The sequence below is a fragment of the Myotis daubentonii genome, chromosome 1 (assembly GCF_963259705.1).
Source record: "Myotis daubentonii chromosome 1, mMyoDau2.1, whole genome shotgun sequence".
Taxonomy (NCBI): Eukaryota; Metazoa; Chordata; class Mammalia; order Chiroptera; family Vespertilionidae; genus Myotis; species Myotis daubentonii.
In genome coordinates, this window is record NC_081840.1 from 8,288,166 (window position 1) to 8,312,324 (window position 24,159).

Here is a 24,159-nt window from a genome sequence, read left to right on the forward strand (position 1 = left end):
ACCCACAGCCCAGGTACATGCCCTTGACTGGGAATCAAACCCAAGACCCTTTGGCTGCACAGGCTGACGCTCTAACCACTTAGGAACACTGGCCAGGCATGGTCATTTAATATTGCTGGAATTTGATATTCATTTCTTCTTGTTGGATGACTAAACCGGATAGTAGAGATGGTAAGCTGGCATTTACTCAGCCCTGCTTTGCTCAGCTTTGGGAGATGAAGTCTCAGCTGGCGGATCAGCTGCTTTAGTCTCAGTGGCATCTTGTGTTTAGGGTTGTCTAGGCATCTGCATACATTGCAACAGTACTGATGTCGAGGTAGCTGTTGACCTTGGGTCTCTGATAATCCTGCTGGCAATAGTATGGAGGACCCTCTGACGTGAAGAGCATCTACGATGCTTAAGGTCTGCTGCCTATTTACTGCCTTGCACTGGACTCCACAAGGGCCTGTAACATTTGCTGCCTCCACACCCTTTTCTCCTTTAACTACATCAAACCCATAGCCTTTCCTTCTCCTACACTGCGAGGGTACTTCCTGGGGTTCTCCTTCTTTATGGCAGTCAGGTGTACAAATACATCTTCTTTGGTGTCATTTCTGTTGATTAAACCATATCCCGTCTCTGACACTGAACCATTTTACTGCTCCCAAAATCTTCGTTGCAATGATTTTGTCCCTGCTGGCCGGTGCCCAGGGTATGAGGCTACCTGGGCTGGCACTCCCTGTGCCACTGCCTGTGGTGCCAGACTTGGTGTTGCAATGCTGAGGGTGGGAGTGGCAGGCCTCCCTGCTGATGGTCGGGGTGACGGTGACTGGGGTTGTCTGCAGCAGCTGCGGCTCCTCCTAGGGTGTGATGGTAACTAGGCCGGAGCGACGGCAGTGCAGCTGCTTGGAGCTCTCTAGGGTCCTCTCTTCACTCCCGATAAACTCTAAAACATTTTCTATGTAAGGTGGATGTCTGCTAGTATAAAAAGTTTATTTATAAATATATACATAACATAAATCATGTATTATTTATGTAACATAAAAAACATATTACAATGAGTACTGTTCATTAGTAGTATCTTTTATTCTAATCACATGACAAATGAGATAAAGCATTCAAATGGATGCATTTACATGTAATAGAGACTTTCTCAATAAAATTTAATGAGTTTTTAAATAGAGTTTATTACAGAAAGAAACGGTCAGGATTAATCATCTTCAATAAGTAAAGGCACTGGCAGACCTCTTAAAGCAGTTTCATGACACTGAAATACCATGAAAGGAATAAGGTAAATGCCACTTAAATATCAGCTCTATCTGATGGGACTCACAATGATGGAAACCACTAGAAAAGGTTATAAAAATATTTGATGGTCCATCACTCATCGTTACTGGCAGGACTTACCTAAATTGGTCAATTGAACTAGCAGCTTTGCGGACTCTTCCATACATTCCTGCCAGGCTACTTTCTGTGTCATTAAAAAGAACAGGAACGTTTCGCAGACGTGCCCCTGTTTAAAGAAGAAAATAATGAATGGAGGTACAGACAGCAAAATGAATTTTCTAACAAGATTACAGTGAATATACATTAAGTTACATGTGGAAGAAATTCTCAAGGCCAACTTTCTAAGTATTATATCCAGAGATAAAATCATAAAAAAAAAAAGGTAAATTTGATTATATGAAATGTTTGAACTTCCATATCCAAAAAATCAAAATGTAAAAACTAGAAAAATTATTTCTCTATGAAATTAGCAAAAATTAAAGTTTATAAATACCAAGTGTTGTCACAGTCAATACTAATGGACACAACTCCTGTGCTAGTAAGAATGGCCTTTCTACAAAGCCCATGACTCCCACATCTCATCTCCAGCCCAGACCCCTCCCAACTCGACTTGTCCAATCACCTGCTCCATTTCCCTCTGGATGTCTAACAGTCATCTCAAACTGAGCATGCCGAGACCATGGTACTGACTGCTCGCCCCTGCTGCCAACCCCCTCGTCCTGCAGTCCTCCCATCTCAGACATGAGAACTCCATCCTTCCACCTGCTCAGGCCTCCACCTTGACTCCTTTCTTCCTATCAGACTTCACAATCTGCCAGCAAATGCTGTCAGCTCACCTTTAACATAAATCCTCACAATCCCCACTCTGGTCTGAACCACCATCATTTCTCACATGGATTAATACAACAGCTCTTCCTGGTCCCCTGCCTCCACTCTTAGTTCTTTGTAGTCTATTATGGACTTAGCAGCCAGAGGTATCTTGTTAAAATACAGGTTACATCAGCCACCCTTCTCAAGACCCTCCAGTGGCTTTCCCTTCCTTCAGAGAAGTCATCCTACAGGCCTAAACAGCTTCCTCCAAGTTCTCTGAATTCACCTTACACTCCGCTCCCCTCACTCCTGCTGGCCTCCCTGCTGTTCCTGCAACATGCCAGCAACATTCCCGCCTCAGGGCCTTTGCACTGCTCTTCTCCCTCCCTGGAACACTCTTCCTGTGGATCTCCTCATCGTCTACTATCTTACCTCCTACCTTTTCAATGAGGTCTTCCTGGACCACCCTAAAGTACAATCCTTTCTCCACACTCAGCACCCGGTGTCTCCCTTCCTCAGCGGCACATACCACCATCTCACATTGTTCTTTACTGCCTGTGTCCTCCACCTGCATTCCTCTCCACACCACCAGAATGGAAGATCCGCAGAGCAGAGATTTTGGTCTCTTTTGTTGCCCAATGTCTAGGATAGTACCTGGGTACAAACTAGGCACTTAATAATTATTTGCTGATTTTGCCACTAAAAACCAAAAGCTTTCAAATGTGTACTATTCACCCAGCATTCCATTTCTAATCATTTATCCCAAGAAAATAAGAGATACAGAGAAAATATTTTCCTCAGAACTGCTATATTAGCGACAAAAATGGCAACAATCTAAATTCCCAATCATAAGGAACTGATCAAACAAATTACAGTATTTACACAACAGATTCCTATAAAGCAATGTATAAGCTATACTATGAAACTTATTTATATGAAAAAAGTTAAAAATCAATAAAACAGGCCTCTTTTCTCCAAGTCCCATACTAGTGAGAGATATTAATCAGTTCACAGTCCAATTTACTAATGATCATATCAAACAGCACATGGCCCCATCTTCACATCAGGAGAAAAGTGGGTGCTTCGTTGGATAAAACCTCTTTCTTAATAAAAATGGTCTTTTTTTAACTTATCAAAATCGCGTTTGACAGATTGTCAAACTGCAGCGGGAAGGCCGGGGAGGGTTGGGGGGCAGGAGGTAGGGGGGTAAGAGATCAACTAAAGGACTTGTATGCATGCATATAAGCATAACCAATGGACATAAGACACTGGGGGATAGGGGAGGCTATGGGACTGTCTAGGGCGGGGGGAAAAAAATGGACACATATGTAATACCCTTTGTAATACTTTAAGCAATAAATTAAAAAAAAAATCGCGTTTGAATTAGCAACATTAGGAATTAAGGTAACAAAACGTTTTTGTTTTTGTTTTTTAATCGTCACCCGAGGATATTTTTCCATTGATTTTTAGGGAGAGTGGAAGAGAGAGGGAAAGACAGAGAAACATCAATGTGAGAGAAACACATCGACTGGTTGCCTCCCCCAAGCACCCCGACCAGGGCCCAGGCCGGGGAGGAGCCTGCAATCAAGGTGCGTGCCCTTGACTGGAATTGAACCGGCCGTTCTTTCTATTACCTTCGCCATTGTCAACTCCAGACATATTGATGGAAGACCCAGTGCTCCCAGCTCCAGTGGCCAATTTCATCTGCTGCTCGAGGCGCTCCAGCTGGAAGACCAGCGAGTTCTTCTCAGTGCTGAGGCTCTCCAGCATGGTCTGCTTCTGGATGAGAGTCTCTGTCAGCTGGTGGAGTCGACTCTCCAACTCGGACTGGCTGCTATTGCTTAGGGTTTTATTGGTAAGCTGAAAGGCAACAGTTCATAAAAGTATTACATAAAACCGGTCATACAACACAGAGCCCACACTGCCACATCCCCACAGGTGAACTGTGGTATTCACTGATTTCTCAGAACTCTGTAATGATTCTTTCATTTTCTACAGAAGCAATTTTCAAACTGTATTAGTGGGTCACAAAATCAACTTGTTGGTTCACAATCGACCCGTTAAAAAGTAGAACAGAATGGGACGTATCAGAGCGTACAGCGCATGGTATGTGAGAGTATTGTTTTGTAAAATTTCTTTGCAACGTAAAATTAGTTTTGTACGTTGTAAGAACGTACATCATGGTCAAAAATATCTGAAAGCACTGATCCATGGGACATAGTTGAAACATTTGACCCAAATAACAACGGCTGTGCAAAGACCACTCGCTCCCAGTGGTTTTCATCCCTGCGCTGCGATTTCCTAGCTACCTGACTTGGACAAACTGCTACACCTCTCTGAATCTGTTTCCTCCAGTGAGGACAAATGTGCTTGCTGTCTGTCTCCTCATGTGTTAAGTGAAGACAGCAGCGCCTGTTGCACGTGGTATTTAGGGATATTAAATGAGAATTTCCTAGGGTCTGGTGACGGTTCTTAGTAACTTCCTTCATTGCATCTTCTATTTGTTCTAATCTGTCACCATTTCCCTCTTCCACTCAGCTGTCCACATTTCCCGCTTGGAAAATTCAGTCCCCTTCTCTTATCTAGGCTCTACCTGCCTTCAGAGCCTCTTCCTTGAAGCCTTTTCCAACCACTGTAGCCCGAGCTGACCTCAGCCTTCTTTTAGACTCCCAGGAACTGCCTCCGCATTTATCAATCACTTTGGTAACACTGTTTAAAGGAGTCCATTACTTATTGAGTCAATCGCCTGAAGAGAAGGGAGGAAAGGACAATCTACAACTACGGAGTAAGCGAAAGCATGATTTTGGCAATTAACGATCAAGACTGGTAAACTTGGGTGCTAGGCACAGGCTGTTTTCTGTATGTTTCATATTTTCAGAGTTACAAAGAGGTCTTGCTGACTTCATGAAAGACCTATCAATTGCTAATAGAAAGATTTATCCCTGGATTTTTCTTAGGAAAGAGAAAACACATTTATGAAACTGGTAATCTGCATAATCCTCACTGAAGTTAGAGGGTATTGGGATAATTCACATCTCCCTGAGTGACTCTGGCTACAAGATCTATAATAATAAAAGTATAATATGTTAATTAGACCGGACAGCCGAATGACCTTCTGGACGTCCTTCCGGACGACCTTCTGGACAAAGAAGGGGCTGTGAGGGCTGAGAGCAGCCGCCACGGCTACGTGGGCCGAGCCCCTTGCACAAATTTTGTGCATCAGGCCTCTAGTACTTTTATAAGAAGCAAGCCACAGGCCAAAACTGGTTTGGCTCAGTGGATAGAGCGTTGGCCTGCGGACTGAAAGGTCCCAGGTTCAATTCCGGTCAAGGGCATGTACCTGGGTTGCGGGCACATCCCCAGTGGGAGATGTGCAGGAGGCAGCTGATAGATGTTTCTCTCTCATCGATGTTTCTAACTTTCTATCTCTCTCCCTTCCTCTCTGTAAAAAATCAATAAAATTTTTTTTTTTTTTAAAAAAAAGAAAGAAGCAAGCCACAGAATAGAGCAAGTGCAGACTCATAGATGAAAACTCTATATCAGGTTGAAAATAACACTGTACCACTGCAATAAGAAAACTCAGATGAAAATATGGAAAAAGAAAATCTTACTATATTCTTTGGAAAAATGTGGCTTTACAATGAATGGTATCTTTGCCGAAGTTGTAAATGACACATACCTGATTCCTAAGTTTCTGAATTTCTTCTTCTCGATCTTTAATTCTGCTTTGCAATGTGTTCTTTGTTCGATAAAGATCTTCTTCTATGTAATGGAATTCCTACAAAGTGAGGCACAAAATGAAAGTTACAACAGCGTTCCTTCCCTATTCCATCCCCAGAACCTAAAACAGTGCCTGACACATAGTAGACATCAATATGGGCTGAGTATATACTGAATGAATAAATGAACAGATTTGGATGGGTCTGATGAAAAGTTATACTTCAGCATCATGTACCAATTTGTACATTAATGTTTAAGCACAAGTCTTTACGTGGTCATACATTTTAAATTTTTCTAGAACTGCTACTGGATCATCATATGATAAGTGTATGTCTAACTTAAAGGAAGAAAACCTGAAAATTGTTTTCCAAAACCTGTACCAGTTTGCATTCCCACAGCAATATGAGAGCATGCCAGTTCTTCCGCATCCTTCCCACACTTGGTGTTGTCAGTCTCTGTAAGTGTAGCTAATCTAGTTGGGTATGTGGTGCTATCTCATTGAGGTTTCACTTTACATTTCCCTAATGATTAATGATGTTGAGCAGCTTATTTGTATCAGGCAATATCTTGTACCTTTTTTGCACTGTAATTAATAAAAGAGAGAAAGAAACAAAGAAATACCTCTGGGTTCCCTATCAACTGCATTAAACCACTGCTAGTCTGTACAATAAATACGATCATTCAGAGTCAAGTCGAATTTAAAAACAAAGCACATCCAGGAAAGAAAGAGTAATTAGTTAGCTAAGTACCTTCAAAAGCATTATGTAGCATAGGGAATATAGTCAATTATATTGTTAATAACTTTGCATGGTGACAGATGGTAACATCCTGGGGGTCATTTTGCAATGTATATAAATATCGAATCACTATAATGTACACCTAAAACTCATGGTATATTGTATGACAATTTTAAAAAGCATTATGCTTCACTGTGCTGGGAGCTTCATATAGCTCCTTCAGTAAAAGGAGCTGTATGAAGACATACATGTGAGATGGACTAAGCTTCCAGAGATACTTTAGACCAGGCGTCCTCAAATTTTTTAAACAGGGGGCCAGTTCACTGTCCCTCAGATCGTTGGAGAGCCGGACTATAGTTTAAAAAAAAACTATGAACAAATTCCTATGCACACAGCGGCGGCAAAAACACCCGGCTGGCCGCATGTGGCCCGCGGGCCGTAGTTTGAGGACCCCTGCTAGACATTTAGTTCAACTTGCTCATTTCACAGACTGTAAAAACTGAGATAAGTGAAAACAATAAAATAAAGAGAGAAAATGGCCCTAGCCAGTTTGGCTCAGTGGATAGAGCGTCAGACTGTAGACTAAAGGGTCCTGAGTTCGATTCCTGCCAAGGGCATATGCCCGGGTTGTGGGCTCGATCCCCTGTAGGGGGCGAGAGCAGAAGGCAGCCAATCAGTGATTCTCTCTCATCATTGATGTTTCCATCTCTCTCTTCCTCTCTCTTCCTCTCTGAAATCAATAAAAATATATTTTTTTAAAAAAGAGAGAAAATGAGGAAGGTAATTAGGGTAGAAGAATAATTTACAGGTACGCCTTATTTCTGAAGCTCCAGGTTAGCATGAAATTTAAGGTTGAAATTATCTAAACTGATAAAGAGCACTACAGGACATTTAATCTAGATGTTAAGTTCTTCACATCTAGGACATCTGTTTACTAAGTAAACAGCCACAGCTACATTCAGCTCCACTTTCTTCTACTCACCTCCCTCATTTTATAGACGGGCATTGGAAATGAATTTGGTTGAAACCATGTACCATAATAAAATGAAAGTTATCTCACTAACCACCAAGAATATAAAATTTTTGCCTTTAAATATATATTAGATCATTAAATAGATTAAAGTGCAATTTCTGAAAGGACAGCTAATCTTGTAATTAAATTAATATAGCCCATGATGTACTCTACAGGTTGCTACTCAGTGAGTTTTTCTCTTAATATGCAAAAAACAGATTTAAGTGCTATTTTCATAATAAAAACAAGTATTTCTCTCAGAATTAAACCAGTTTCAGAAAGAATAAATCCTAATGAAAAAAAAAATCCGCCAGGCCAGAATGGCTCAGTTGATTGAGTGCCGTCCTGTGCTCTGAAAGGTTGCCAGTTCAATTCCCAGCCAGGGCACAAACCTGGGCTGCGATTTTGATCCCCAACTGGGGCACGTACAGAGGACAACCAATCAATGTTTCTCTTTCATAACGATGCTTCTCTCTCTCTCTGTCTCTCTCTGTTCCTCTCTGCCTCTCTCTAAGCATGTCCTCACATGATGATTAAAGAAAAAATCTTTAGGAGAACCAAGATGGCGGCATAGGTTAACGCCGGAGTTTGCTGCTTTGAACAACTACTTCAAGGGTAAAACTAAAAGACGGAAGGGACATCACCCAGAACCACAGGAACGCTGGCTGAGTGGAAGTCCTACAACTAGGAGGAAAGAGAAATGCATACGGACACTCAGAGGAGGCGCAGTGCTGAAGTCAAATTCTGAGGTGCGGAGTGCGCGGAGCGGGCTGGCGGCGGAGGGCGCGGTTGTTGTTTTCAATCGGGAGGGAGTCGCAGACTCTGAGCTCCAGATACGGGCGAGTCTTTAGGGACCCAGACTCAAACAGGAGAAGCGGGACTGTCTGGCTTCGGTCAGAGCGAGTGCAGCTTTCTCTCCGAGCTTTGCAGCGGGTGCTGGGACTCAGAGAGGCAGAGCCCCTGGGGACAGGACTGAGAGCCGCCATAACTGCTCTCTCCGGCCCACCCTGTTGATCCTGTGCGACCCGCCCTGCCCAAGCCCTGCACAGAGGCATTTGCCGGATAGCCTCAGGCAAAGGCTAGATTAGCACCTCCCTAGAGGGCAGAAGTTCTCTCACTGCTGACACAGCTGATTCTCATAGCCACTTGGCCTGGAGGTCAAACCCTCCCTGAGATTAGCTACAACAATCAAGGTTTAACTATAAGACTGCGAACAAAGACCACTAGGGGGTGCACCAAGGAAGCATAACAAAATGCGGAGACAAAGAAACAGGACAAAATTGTCAGTGGAAGAAATAGAGTTCAGAACCACACTTTTAAGGTCTCTCAAGAACTGTTTAGAAGCCGCCGATAAACTTAATGAGATCTACAAGAAAACTAATGAGACCCTCGATGTTATATTGGGGAACCAACTAGAAATTAAGCATACACGGACTGAAATAACAAATATTATACAGACTCCCGACAGCAGACCAGAGGAGCACAAGAATCAAGTCAATGATTTGAAATGCAAGGAAGCAAAAAACACCCAACGGGAAAAGCAAAATGAAAAAAGAATCCAAAAATGCGAGGATAGTGTAAGGAGCCTCTGGGACAGCTTCAAGCGTACCAACATCAGAATTATAGGGGTGCCAGAAGATGAGAGAGAGCAAGATATTGAAAACCTATTTGAAGAAATAATGACAGAAAACTTCCCCCACCTGGTGAAAGAAATGGACTTACAGGTCCAAGAAGCGTGGAGAACCCCAAACAAAAGGAATCCAAAGAGGACCACACCAAGACACATCATAATTAAAATGCCAAGAGCAAAAGACAGAGAATCTTAAAAGCAGCAAGAGAAAGAAACTCAGTTACCTACAAGGGAATACCCATACGACTGTCAGCTGATTTCTCAACAGAAACTTTGCAGGCCAGAAGGGAGTGGCAAGAAATATTCAAAATGATGAATACCAAAAACCTACAACCAAGATTACTTTATCCAGCAAAGCTATCATTCAGAATTGAAGGTCAGATAAAGAGCTTCACAGATAAGGCAAAGCTAAAGGAGTTCATCACCACCAAACCAGGATTATATGAAATGCTGAAAGGTATCCTTTAAGAAGAGCTAGAGGAAGAAAAAGGTAAAGATACAAATTATGAACAACAAATATGCACCTATCAACAAGTGAATCTAAGAATCAAGTGAATAAATAATCTGATGGATAGCCACTTGGCCTGGAGGTCAAACCCTCCCTGGAATTAGCTACAACAATCAAGATTTATCTATAAGACTGCGAACAAAGACCACTAGGGGGTGCACCAAGGAAGCATAACAAAATGCGGAGACAAAGAAACAGGACAAAATTGTCAATGGAAGAAATAGAGTTCAGAACCACACTTTTAAGGTCTCTCAAGAACTGTTTAGAAGCTGCCGATAAACTTAATGAGCTCTACACGAAAACTAATAAGACCCTCGATCTTATATTGGGGAACCAACTAGAAATTATACAGACGCCCGACAGCAGACCAGAGGAGCGCAAGAATCAAGTCAATGATTTGAAATGCGAGGAAGCAAAAAACATCCAACCGGAAAAGCAAAATGAAAAAAGAATCCAAAAATGCGAGGATAGTGTAAGGAGCCTCTGGGACAGCTTCAAGCGTACCAACATCAGAATTATAGGGGTGCCAGAAGATGAGAGAGAGCAAGATATTGAAAACCTATTTGAAGAAATAATGACAGAAAACTTCCCCCACCTGGTGAAAGAAATGGACTTACAGGTCCAAGAAGCGCGGAGAACCCCAAACAAAAGGAATCCAAAGAGGACCACACCGAGACACATCATAATTAAAATGCCAAGAGCAAAAGATAAAGAGAGAATCTTAAAAACAGCAAGAGAAAGAAACTCAGTTACCTACAAGGGAATACCCATACGACTGTCAGCTGATTTCTCAACAGAAACTTTGCAGGCCAGAAGGGAGTGGCAAGAAATATTCAAAGTGATGAATACCAAGAACCTACAACCAAGATTACTTTATCCAGCAAAGCTATCATTCAGAATTGAAGGTCAGATAAAGAGCTTCACAGATAAGGAAAAGCTAAAGGAGTTCATCACCACCAAACCAGGATTATATGAAATGCTGAAAGGTATCCTTTAAGAAGAGGAAGAGGAAGAAAAAGGTAAAGATACAAATTATGAACAACAAATATGCATCTATCAACAAGTGAATCTAAGAAACAAGTGAATAAATAATCTGATGAACAGAATGAACTGTTGATTATAATAGAATCAGGGACATAGAAAGGGAATGGACTGACTATTCTTGGGGGGGAAAGGGGTGTGGGAGATGTGGGAAGAGACTGGACAAAAATCGTGCACCTATGGATGAGGACAGTGGGTGGGGAGTGAGGGCGGAGGGTGGGGCGGGAACTGGGAGGAGGGGAGTTATGGGGGGGAAAAAGAGGAACAAATGTAATAATCTGAACAATAAAGATTTAATTTAAAAAAAAATCTTTAAAGGACATAAATATGCAAAGCTGGAATAGTTTTATCTTCTATAAAATAAACAGGATAGTGATTTTATTGTGAGAAATGAAATAAGATAATGTAAATTAAGTGCCTATAACAATGTCACTGCTCAGTAAATTATAGATGTTATTAATATTAGAGAATCTTATTCTGAAAATGTGGCTATAAACATGTTTAACTGTGTTAATATGAAAACTACTATAGAAGTATATTAAAGTAAAATATACTTGGGGAGCAGACAACTGCTAATTGAACAATGAAATAGAATCTTAACCATGATTTGTAAGTATAATCTGTATAAGCACTTTTTCTCAATCAGAAAAAGTAATCTAATATGGTACTAATGTTATATCTCTACTAACTAGGAATTACTGTTGTGTCCAGAAAATACAAATGTAGTAAAATATAAAAATCAACTGATGTTTTTAAGTTTTCTGTATGTATACACTCTGACAAACAAATATAAAAAAAAAATACGTAGTAGAAAAAAAACTCTAGGACAGGAATCCTGGATTCTATTCTATTCTGTAATTAGTTGTGTGAAATTAGGCAAGTCCCATAACCATTTTGTGCCTCTATTTTTCAGCTGTTAAAACAAATAATTAAAGAGCGTGGGACAGTGGTAGCAGGCAGGCCTGTCTACCACTAGTTCTCTAAGCACATCTCCTAAGAATGTCAGGAAGCTACTTTACTGGGATGTGTCCTCGTGTGACAGCTGGGAGACAGTCTTCTCCAATATCAATCTAAAATCCTTACCTGCTTCTGTCGGTCCAATTCTGCCTCAAGTTCTTGTTTAGATGCTTTATGCCCAGCTATTTGGTCTTGCAGATCTTGCAACTGTTCTCTTGTTGATTCTGCTTCACTGACCTGCTGAGCCTCCATATCCTAAAAAGATGAATCTTACATGTGAAAGCAATCAATAACTTCAGTTCAATATGTACTGAGCAATCACCATGCACCATGAACTGGAGTCAGCAGGCACGGGAGGGACAAAGATGAAAGACACGGTCTCAGCCTAAAAGGAGCATATAAACTGACACTTCATTATATAATACTAAAGGCCCGGTACACGAAATTGGTACGGGGGAGAGGGGGTGTCCCACTGCCCAGCCTGCACCCTCTCCAATCTGGGACCTCTTGGGGGATGTCCGACTGCTAACATCCCTCTCACAATCCAGGACCACTGGCTCCTAACCACTTGCCTGCCTGCCTGCCTGCTTACCCCTAATCACTTCTGCCTGCCAGCCTGATCGCCCCCTAACCGCTCCCCTATCAGCCTGATTGACGCCTAACTGCTCCCCTGCTGCGACCCGCCTCCTCCGCCAGGACCAGCCTCCTCCGCGCTGTGTGGAGCCATAGGACCTTCAGGCCTCACTGCACGGAGTGGCCGCCATGCCCCACCTGCGCTGTGCATGTTGCCATCTTGTGGTGGCCATCTTGTGATGACATTGTGCAGAGGGCGCGAGGACCACCACCTAGGTTTTTATTAGTATAGATGGCAAATGGTGAGAGCAATGAACAGGATAGCATAGCTGCCATGGCACATAAACCATTTGGTTTAAGAAGTACGAGAAGATGGGGGGTGGCGGTAGCCAGGGAGAGGTCAATGGGTGGAAAAGGAGACCTATGTAATCAACACTAATAAAAGAGAAAAATGGTAATTGGCGTACGAGCTACCCTTTTCATTGGCTAATCAGGGCTATATGCAAATTAACTGCCAACTAAGATTGGCAGTTAACTGCCAACAAGATGGCGGTTAATTTGCATATGTAGGCACAATGCAGGGAGGCGAAAGGGAAAGCAGGAAGAAGCCCCCTGCCACTGAGAGTGATTGGAAACCCAGGGGGGAGCTAAGAGCTGGGGGGCAGGGCAAAGGCGGCCCTGGGGCTGCCTTTGCCCTGCCCCCCAGCCATGATCGGAGAATCAGGTGCCTTTTCCGCCCTGGCCAGTGATAGCAGGAAGTAGGGGTGGAGCCAGTGATGGGAGCTGGGCATGGTCGAAGCTGGCAGTCCCAGGAGCTAGGGGTCCCTTGCCTGGGCCTAAAGCGAAGCCCACGATCGTGGGGCCGCTGCAGCTGTGGGTCCCCGCGGCCCGGGCCGGACGCCTCAGCCAGAGGCGTCCTGCAGGGGCAGGGGCGGAGCCTGCGCGATCGCGGCATCCCCTGCTGCCACTGCAGGTCCCCGCTGCCCGGGCCGGACGCCTAGGCCAGAGGCGTTAGGCCTGGGCAAGGGGCCGATCCTGCGATTGGAGGGTGATGGGGGTCAACGCCTGAGGGCTCCCAGTATGTGAGAGGGGGCAGGCTGGGCTGAGGGACACTCCCTGCCCCCCCACACACACACACCCAGTGCACGAATTTCGTGCACCAGGCCCCTAGTACTATATATAATACTTTAAACAATAAAGAATTAAAAAAATAAAAGAAGTACGAAAAGACAGTGCCCCACTGGGAGATTTATATCTGTATTCAAAAGCTAGCAGTTTCAAAAAGAACTGAATTGCCTGGCCGGCTTGGCTCAATAGTTGAGCATTTGAAATCAATAAAAAATATAATAATAATAAAAAAAGAACACATGTTCTGGAATCAGACAGACTAGGGATCACATCCTGGCTCTACCACTTTACAAGTCATGGGAAGTTACTTTCCTTCTTCATACCTACATTTCTTCAAACTGTCAAATGAAACTATATTATTTCCCTTACAGGGTTATGATAAGGGATAAATGAAAGGAGATATATCTATATCTATATATATATCGAGCTTAGTGGCTTAGTGCAGTGCCTATCATGGAAGTGCTCAGTAAATGATAGCTATTATAATTATTAACCATTCTCCCATTTTGCTAGACCTAATACTATAATCTTTATTATAGACTTGATAAACTTCTTGAAAAAGGGTAGGAAAATGGGTTAATGTCATCAATGACGTTGGGGTAAGGATATTAATTTTTATTAATTCAGAGAGGAAGGGAGAGGGAGACAGAAACATCAATGATGAGAGAGAATCATTGATCAGCTGCCTCCTGCATGCCCCCTACTGGGGAGCAAGCCCTTATGAGGAATGTGCCAGGAATGTGCCCTTATGAGGAATTGAACGGTGACCTCCTGCTTCATGAGTTGATGCTGAGAGCCACTGAGAGCCACACATGCTGGGGAAGGATGTGATATTAAATAAACAAATATTTTTCACAATTCTACCCAAAAGACATGTTTGGAGAAGGCAAGGTATGAATAAAATTAACATCTATTTAATTTCTAAGTTCATGGGACTAAAATTGTTTGGAATTGAAAATTATTTACAGGAAAAAAAATTCTACTTTAAAGACTACAAGGACAGAAGTCTTTACCGGCTCTTCTAGTTGGCCAATAAGAAGAAAAAAAAATCCAGAAATAATAGCAGTTACTACTTACCGAGAGCCTTTTACACATATCCTTATTCTCAAAATAACCTTTATCTGCATTTTACAAATGAGAAAACTCAGGCTCAGTGAGATAAACTGCCTTGTGCAAGGTAACATGTCGATTAAGGGCCCAGGATGAGATCTATCTCTGATCTGACATTCAGGCCTATGTTCTAGACAAGCTAGACTATTCTCACAACTTCCCCACTTTCCTTTGTGGTTTATGTATGTCTTACAAATCAATAATTCTGAGTTAATGCATGGATGAATAGCCTTTGTGAATTTTTTTTAAAGAAGGCTTGCTACCCTGTACTTTATCTTCTCTCATCCTCAGAGACTCCTCCTATATTTATGTCAAAGACCCTATGTTTAAATTAATGGCTCAGTTTACTCTTAGATTAAATATAGTAATTATAAATAAACTATAAGATTATAAGATTATGCATGAAACTATAATTAAAAGACAATCCCTGGTCCCATTTTAATACCAGAAAACATCCCAGTTATACAGACAAGCCAAAATCTAATTTGTATTTAACTGTTAGAATGTAAGATGCAGAAGTATGAAGATTCTGTCTGGTTCCTTGTTACAATTCCAAGCCTAGAAGATGCCTGGCACATGGCAGACACTTGGTAAGCATTTGTTGATTGAATGAATCTGGTTACCTACATTTATTATTGCCATAACTTGAAGTCAATCAATGGACAAAAAACCTGTTGCTTTAGGTTCACTTCTATATGGTGACTATTATTCCAGAAGTTCCACATGTTATTTCACCAATACCCTGCCCCTAAAATACAGAATCCAGCACCTCTATTAACAGCTGGGGGTAAATGGCTGTCTCTGAAGCGAACTGTAAGGAATCTTACCTGTAACTCAGATCTCAACTGCTGTATCTGACCCATCAGTTTCTGTATTTCTTCCCTCTGCATCTCCTTTTCATGCCGAAGGTCTTCTAGCTCCATGCTATTAGCAGTATTGCTGTCCAGGCCTTCAAAACCAGATCCTTCCTTTAAGCTGTTAATTAATTTTTCTTTCGACTATTACATTAAAAAAAAGAAATATTTTAAAGCAAAGCAGAGATTAGCTTGTATATTGAATATCGTCTATCATATACCAACTAAACCACTATGGAAATATTCCAATGATATCCTTCATCGAAGAAATTAATGGAGGAAATCCATTGGGATAAAAATACAACAGAGCCTTGCTATACAATGTCCTTGGACTTTAGTCCCCAGAACCATGTTATTGAAATTCATTAAGATTTTTCTCATATTTTTTCTCATTCTTTCTCACCCTTATTTTTCCTATCACAATCCACTCAACAGATACCTATGGAGCACCCATGATGGGCTTGGCACTGTGCTAAGTGTCCTGTGTAATAAAGACAGTGTCTCTCACTTCGGATAGCACCCTCTGCCTTATTAACTAAAGGGGAGGTGACAAGTATCCAGCAGAGGGCAATAAATGCAAGCAGAGGAGGGACATGGTAAGATCACTCTAGAGTTCCAAGGAGGGGAAACCACTTCTGGGGAAGAGAAGACTTGACTTGAAAGATAGCTGTTATCATTGGTCCTGAAAATTGGCTAGGATTTTAACAGGTGGAGAGAAAACAGAGCGCAAAGCATAAAACTGCAAAAGCATGAAGGCCTTTAAGAACATTTCATTGAGATGCACTCAAAGAGTATGTTAGGACCCATTTGTGGGGGTTTCAGATACCAGACTAAATGTTTGAATTTTATTTGGTAGGCTAAAACAAATGACCAGAAAGCAGACAGGGAAATGTTATGATGAGAGATGCATTTTAGGAGGCTTAGTCTGGTGGTGGCATAAAGCAGGTGTTCACAAACTCTGGTCAGAGTGGCCCATTTCTGTATGTATAGCCTGTAAGCTAAGAATGGTTTTTACATTTTAAAAGTATTATAAAAGTTAGAAACAGCCCAGCTGGCATAGCTCAGTGGTTGAGCGTCAACCTATGAACCAGGGCACATGCCTAGGTTGTGGGCTCGATCCCCACTGTGGGGCATGCAGGAGGCAGCCGACCAATGAGTCTCTCTCATCATTGATGTTCCTATTTCTCTCCCCCTCTCCCTTCCTCTCTGAAATCATTAAAAACATTTTAAATAGATAAATGATAAAAACAAAGAATATATGATAGACGCCACACATAGCCCACAAGTCTGCAATATGTACTATTTTTCTCCCTTACAGAAAAAGTGTGCGGACTCCTGGTATAAAGGATGCAGTGGAAAAAGAGATTTGATATGGGAAGACCAGTTCAAAAACTGCTATAATTGTAGGCCAATAGTAAGACCATCAGCTCTTTCACCTTAAATATAAGTATATGAAAGCCACTCTCCATCAAAAACTGTTGCTTTTTTATGTGGTATAATTATGGGTGACTTCTTCAAAATTTTCTGTAGTTTTCAAATTATCTATAATAAATAAATACACACACACACACACACACACACACACACACACACTAGAGGCCTGATGCACGACATTCGTGCACTCAGGGGAGAGGGGTCCCTCAGCCTGGCCTGTGACCTTTAGTAGTCCAGGAGCCCTTGGGGGATGTCCGACTGACGGCTTAGGCCCACTCCCCATGGGGAATGGGCCTAAGCCGTCAGTCAGACATCCTTAGTGTTGCCACGGAGGCGGGAGAGGCTCCCCCCACCGCCACTGACACTGCGCTTGCCAGGCCAGCCATCAGCCCAGCTTGTGGCTGAGCGGCGCTCCCCCTGTGGGAGCACACTGACCACCAGGGGGCAGCTCCTGCATTGAGCCTCTGCCCGCTGTTGGTCAGTGCGCGTCACAGTGACAGGTCATTCTGCCATTTGGTCAATTTGCATATTACCCTTTTATTATATAGGAGATATATATATATATACCTACAGGGTTAATGCCCAGAGCCTCTGCTGAGCTTCAGGCCTGTATTTCTGATTGCCTTCTTGAAATTTTCACCTCAATTTCACATCAATTTTTTTTTAAATACTGCCATTTTATTATTATTATTTTTTAAATACTCACCAAGGATATTTTTCCATTGATTTTTAGAGAGAGTGAGAGAGGAAAAGACAGAGAGAAGTATCAGTGTGAGAGAAACATGGATTGGCTGCCTCCTACATGCCCTCTACTGGGTACTAAGTCCACAACCTGGGCATGTGACCTGACCAGGAATCGAACCATGACCTCCTGGTTCATGGGTCAATGCTCAACCACTGGGCAACACCAGCCAGGCTTTATCTCCTATCTCTTAATCTCTAATACCTTATGCACCAGCAATAGGGAGCTAGCTGTGGTTCATTAAATACCTCATGTTCCCCAGGGCCCCTTGCTGTGTCACAGGCTGCTCTATCTAAAATCTCTTCCCTACCACAAGTCCTGCTACACATCCTTCAAGTTCCTCCTCACTCTCAGGCAGATTTTAAGGGCTTATTGCATCAATAACTCCATCATATCAATTACCGCAGTGTCTTTCCACTAAACTGAACAATCTTTTAAGAAAGAGGACACATCTGTGGTAGGTGCTTTGTACCTCAGCCTAGGGAATAGTTAGGGGTTCAATAAGTACGTCTTAAATGAATTAATAAATTAGAATGATATAACAAAAATAATTAGAAAGAAGAGTTTGAAAGAGACGGACATGATATTTCATGAATATGGAATCAAAAAGGTGCTCGTAACCAATAAGAGGTGGGGGATAAAGGAAAAGATGGAGTCAAAATGAGACTGCACTTGCAAGCTCTATTGCCTAGGAAGATGGCAATACTTATCGAAATAGGAGAATGAAGGAGAAGCAGGTTTGAAGGTTGGAATGTCCCATGGCAGATTTTTGGAAACTGGGGTAGAAAAGTTAGGATTGGACACATGCTGAAGTCACATTGAGGCAGAAGCAGAGTGAGTGTATGATAATGCAAAGTAAGAAAGAATACAAAAGGGAGCTTAAGAATTTAAGAGAACTCTTCCTCTTTGGAGGCTGGGAAGAAGGCCCAACAGAGACAGAAACATCAGTAAGAGAGAGAAAAGAGAGGTAAGGCCGTGCAGGTCACATTAGAAGGCAAGAGTGTCAAGAAGGTAGGAGGGTTAACATTATCAAATGCTCTGCCAAAACCAAAGTGGGTGGAAATTAAGAAAAGGACAGAAAATATACATTTAGGTCAGTAAAAACTTTTGAGAAGACAATTTCAGAAAAGTAGTGAGGACAGAAACTACATGGGGGAGTTGAAGTTAATAATTCTAACATGAAAACAGCATATCCTATATAATAAAAGGCTAATATGCAAATTGACCAAATAGCACAATGACCGGTCTCTATGACATGCACTGACCACCAGGGGGCAGACGCTCAATGCAGGAGCTACCCCCTTGTAGTCAATGCACTCGCACAGGGGGGAGCGCCACTTTGTCAGAAGTCAGGCTCATGGCTGCCGAGTGCAGCGGCAGTGGCGGGAGCCTCTCCTGCCTCTGCAGCAGTGCTAAGGATGTCTGATTGTCGGCTTAGGCCCATTTCCCATGGGGAGCGGGCCTAAGCCAGCAGTCGGACATTTCCCAAGGGCTCCCAGACTGCGAGTGGGTGCAGGCCGGGCTGAGGGACACCCCCCCAATGCCCCCAAGTGCACAAATTTTGTGCACCAGGCCTCTAGTATACAATAATTTTGATAAGTCAGTCATTGAAAGAAAGGAAAACAGGGAAATGGATCAAAGTGGCCCAAAAGCCAAAAGGATTATTTTTTCATTCTTCTTCCACTAAGAAAGCATGTGTTCTTGAGTAAACTGAGCCAGAAAGGCAGCAGCAGAAAGACAGAGCGACAAGACAGACTTGTGGAGAAAGGGCTTAAATATGGTGGGAGGAGATGAAGTGAATGCTCAGGCGGAAAAATTATCCTAGAAAAAATAAAATGAAAGGACATGTTTTCCCTCTGATATGAGAGGGAAAGGAAAGAGAAACTGAAAACTATACTAGTTGACTACAGTCTTTTTTTAGTAAAGAAGGTAAGGTCACCTTAGATCTAAGGAAGGGGAACAAAGGTAGATGAGGCAATTCTGAGAGTTAGAAGAGGCCTAGACCAGTTGTTCTAAAAAATTCAACAGAGGATTAACAAGGAAGAATAAAATGGCTGTTTAACAACAAACATTAATATTCTCACAATGATTATTAAAGTGACAGGTTGAAGACCTGAACTAGGTAGTGGCAGCATGAATTTAAATAAAAAAGTGGTACAAATAAGAGACATTTCTTCCTTTTTATAATATTTCTAAGGAGAGTACTTAGAAATATTGTTCATGTTTAGCCAACCTAGCTAAACACAAACAAATCATCTCAGACTTATAGTCTCAAAGTGTCTCCCAGTTAATGGGCATAAAACTTAACATTCAAACGTGTACATTTCATGCTTACTTGGAGTATTCGCGCAGCTTTTTGCTTGTAGTCAATTAATTCCTGCTTACAGGACTCCAAGTTGGACTTATTCATCTTGACTTGCTGCTGTAGCTCATCAACTTTCTTCTTCTCATCTGAATACTTTCTGTCTGCCAGAGTAACTGCTTCTGCCAAATTCTGACGTTCCACTTCCATTTTATTCAGGCGTGCAGCAAACTCACTCTGAAAAATTTTTATATCATCCTTACAACATTCTGCTTTGAGATATATTTTACAACCATCCGTTCAGCTATCTTATGGGAATTAGTAGTTCAGCCTGATAATATAACAGGTAGGTAAAAAAACAACAACACTCTTCAGCCCAACCAGGATGGCTCAGTAGAGTGTTGACCTGTGAACCCAGAGATCACGGTTTGACTTCCAGTCAGGGCACATGCCTGGGTTGCGGGCTTGATCCCCAGTGGGGGGGAGGGGGGAGTGCAGAAGGCAGCCAATCAATGATTCTCTCTCATCATTGATGTTTCTGTCTCTTTCTCCCTTTCCCTTCCTCTCTGAAATCAATAAAAATGTATTTTTAAAAAACACACACACATACAAAAACACTCTTAATTTGTTAGAAACTGTGCTCCCAAACACAGCAATGTATCAAAATAATTAGGGAGTTTGTTAGAAATACAGCCATCCAAGGTCTCCCCAGGTTTACTGTATTGGAATTTCTAAGACTGGGCTTGGAAATCTGTTTTTTAAGAATTTCCCAGGTGAATCTGGTCATTTGGATACCAGATCTGATCTGATATTAGGTAATCAATGAAGAATGGGGTTTACAGAAAACTAGAAAGTCTATTAGAAAACAAATGGAAGTCCTAGCCGGTTTGGCTCAGTAGATAGACTAGCATCAGCCTGCAGACTGAAGGGTTCTGGGTTCAATTCTGGTCAAGAGCACATGCCTGGGTTGTGGGCTCGATCCCCAGGAGGGGGCATGCAGGAGGCAGCCGATCAATGATTCTCTCTCATCATTGATGTTTCTCTCTCCCCACAATACCATGTGGCTCGCGAGCTACAGTTTGCCGACCACTGGGACCAATGGACCCTGGCTGCCCATTAGCTATATCTGTGAACCCGTAAGACCAAAACACCAACACCTATGCCCTACCTCATACAATGAATGGGACCACTCTCGGGGAGTGGACACTGGGCATCAGAAAGTAGTAAGAGCTACTCAGGTGATTCTAATATGTACAGGGTTGATAATCACTGAACTAGATGCAAAAATTAATTTAAGAGTAAAACTCTAAACATTATGTACAAGTTTGTCTTAAAATAAATGAATCAGATTAAACTGGAATCACTAAAGGCTTAAACACAAAGAATAAACCAGATGCTCCAAGTCGGCTTCTAGTCAAATAATGGTAATGTTGGTTGCAAACCACATTAAATGAAAAGATGTCTACCTCTAGTGAATAGTAGCTATTTTAGGCACTCTCCCTCTCGGGAGCAAGCCAGTGCCCTTCCCATCCCCCTCTTCTTCCCCACAGAGGTGTAAGGGCAGGCGCATTACCTTTGCCTTTCTCTCTCCTAAGCTCTCAGGGCCCTTCTTTCTGCCTCTGTAACCCGTTTCCTGAGCCCACATAGCCCAGCTGCCTCTGTAATTTTCTAAATAAACTTTTTCTTATAATTTGATAAACAAATCTATTTTAATTGTATGTCAATATATAAAATAAAATAAATTTAGCAAGGTTCAAGCTAAATTTTCAAATACAAGGTTCAAGCTAAATTTTCAAATACTTGGTTTCTGTCACAGAAACAGAATTTTCTGAAATACACTGCAGAATTTTATTAATGTTTGCGGGTAGTTTTTATCGTGCGCTAACAGGTGGCGCGGGCCACTTTTGCTAATTTTTTGCGCAAATGGCAACGCTCAGTAAAATTACGATAACTTTAGTTTACGTATTTATACGTGCCCGCATTCTACCGCTAGTCTATAAAAAATGTATTAATACGTGTCCCGCGCTCTACTACACTGGTAGAACGTACAAATACGTAAAACGTATAAATACGTTTCCCGCATACAATGTGTTAAAGAGTAAATGTGCTATGAAACAGCGTAAGGTCAAATAACAAACGAACTGTTGTTCTTTTCTAACCTGCATTTGCTTATAGCTCTCCTGCTCTCTCTTCAGAGTGGCATCCGCTTCATGCAGTCTCTCCTGAAGGGTTTGCAGAGCTTGATTCTGCAGGCTACTTCCTTCGCTGTGATCCTGCGTTATTCTAAACGAAAATGCATCACTTGAAATAACTCATTTCCACGGGGTACAAGTGACAAGGTAGAATAATTTTTTTAGAGTGTTGGCTTGTTAGCACAAAAAGGGTGGTTTGACTGAAACATGCTTAAAGAAATCTTTTCCCTCTAATGCAGGGGTTCTCAACCTGTGGGTCGCGACCCCTTTGGCGGTCGAACAACCCTTTCACAGGGGTCGCCTAAGACCATCCTGCATATCAGATATTTACATTACAATTCATAACAGTAGCAACATGACAGTTATGAAGTAGCAACGAAAATAATTTTATGGTTGGTTCACAACATGAGAAACTGTATTTAAAGGGCCAGAAGGTTGAGAACCACTGCTCTAATGGAATGTCATCTATAGTTTTAGGAATCCAAATATAAGTACACACCACTTATATTTTACACTATGCTCTTCAAATATTTTTAAATTCAGAATTTGCTAACAATGCATCTCAAGATTCAAATAATAAATCCACTTTAAATCACACACATTTCCTTTCCAACATTAATAAAAACTAAATTTTCCCTCTTGTAAATTTCCGAAAGTTAAATTTTCATTAGGTAGAATGCACTAAGTGCTTATCATTACTTTTACTGGAAAGGGAGAATCATTCTAGCTCATGTTTTCATTGTTAACAGCATTAGCTACCGTGACTTTTCACTCTGTAAGGCTTCTAAAGCGTCTGTGCGAGTCTTCAGTAGCTGGTCAGCTTCCTGGAGTCTCACTTTCAGCACAGCCAGCTGGGAATCCTTTGCAGCCACTGCTTCGGTCAGGTCATCGACTTGGGCTCGAAGTTCTCGAGTTATTCGATCACTCTTTGAATGGTCAACGTTCCACTTTTCAACTCTTGCTCTTGCCTTGTTTAATTCTAAAAAAAAACCAAACAGAAGTTTCTGTATTCGACCAAACATATCTTTTTCAGAGCATACACAAATTCTCCTTTGAGTCCCTTTAGAACTTTACTTCTTGCCAAAATTAGCTTACAAATATCTTCAACGTTTTTGCTCCCATTTTTCAAGGCCAACATTCACATCTGTATTACCGATAACAGGTCGGAAAGGGGCATGATGCCAGCTGCTCTTCTACAAATGTTTTTTTGGGAGATAGACATAAAGCATTTGGCCAAAAACCAGAGATAGCAGAAAGTCTTAGGTCAGTGAACTTGTAGAGTTCTGCTAGAGACAACAAAGAATGCAGACCCAAATGAAGGGTAGATAATGTACACCCCAGCAAGACCAAACAAACAAAAAAAGCAGCACAGAAAAGAATGTTTCTTTCCATTACTGTGGCAAAAGGATGATATTCTTTAAACCTAGGAAACTGATTCAGAAAGAGCAATGCAGTGCAGATTACCATACCCTCATGTGCCACCTGTGATTGAGTTTGCCAGCAAAACAAACTTTGTTTTTAAATTGAAGCAAACTCTACAGGATCTCAGGAAAAGCTCTGTCTCTCTCTGTCTACATTAGTCTGGGTGAAGTGAAGTTCTTTCTAGTCAGTCTAACAAGACTTAAACTATCTTCCTAATGCACTCTTCCGGGCCTCCATCCATGTCTTGGCAAAGCTCTTCCTACCCTCCCCACATTTCTTCTCATCACCCCCAGGAACCAAGGCAGAGATTTCTTTCCTTTTGTTTTCTCCTCAGCACACTTACAATAACACTAACATATTTCCCCATCATTACTTCTGTCATGGGATTACTTTTTAATTACCCATTTCTGAGAAATCTGAGGGTTTTGTAGCCTAGGGCCACCACACTGCACAATTCCAGAGGGTACTATTCAAAGGAAATTCCATATTCATTTTATGTCCCCTAAAGCAGGGCAATACAGCGACCTCACCGGCTAGTGTCCACTACCTTGTTTAATCCTGCCTTTGGTTCATGAACAATTCCCTAGAAGGTTCAAAACAGATCAAAGGTTCAAAACCGATCAGCCAAATGAATCAGATGATTGCTAATGTTCTGTTCTCCTGAATTCTTAAATTTCATAGCTCCTAAAAGAATGACCAGCTCTAGCTGGTTTGGCTCAGT

The 24,159-nt window shown here is 41.9% G+C and overlaps 2 protein-coding genes across 3 annotated transcripts in view; one reads left to right on the plus strand and one right to left on the minus strand.

Moving 5' to 3' along the window:
• LGMN (legumain) overlaps positions 1–24,159 on the plus strand; it is a 254,837-nt gene that overhangs the window by 159,480 nt on the left and 71,198 nt on the right. The window lies entirely within an intron of this gene.
• GOLGA5 (golgin A5) overlaps positions 1–24,159 on the minus strand; it is a 35,544-nt gene that overhangs the window by 4,211 nt on the left and 7,174 nt on the right. For both annotated transcript variants that reach the window (XM_059687531.1, XM_059687521.1), the window contains exons 4-11: positions 22,776–22,995; positions 21,984–22,107; positions 19,858–20,061; positions 15,320–15,490; positions 11,808–11,936; positions 5,756–5,854; positions 3,711–3,936; positions 1,387–1,492 (exon numbers count right to left, since the gene is read on the minus strand). In XM_059687531.1, coding sequence (XP_059543514.1) covers positions 1,387–1,492; positions 3,711–3,936; positions 5,756–5,854; positions 11,808–11,936; positions 15,320–15,490; positions 19,858–20,061; positions 21,984–22,107; positions 22,776–22,995 — 1,279 coding nt within the window. The remainder of the gene's footprint in view (positions 1–1,386; positions 1,493–3,710; positions 3,937–5,755; positions 5,855–11,807; positions 11,937–15,319; positions 15,491–19,857; positions 20,062–21,983; positions 22,108–22,775; positions 22,996–24,159) is intronic.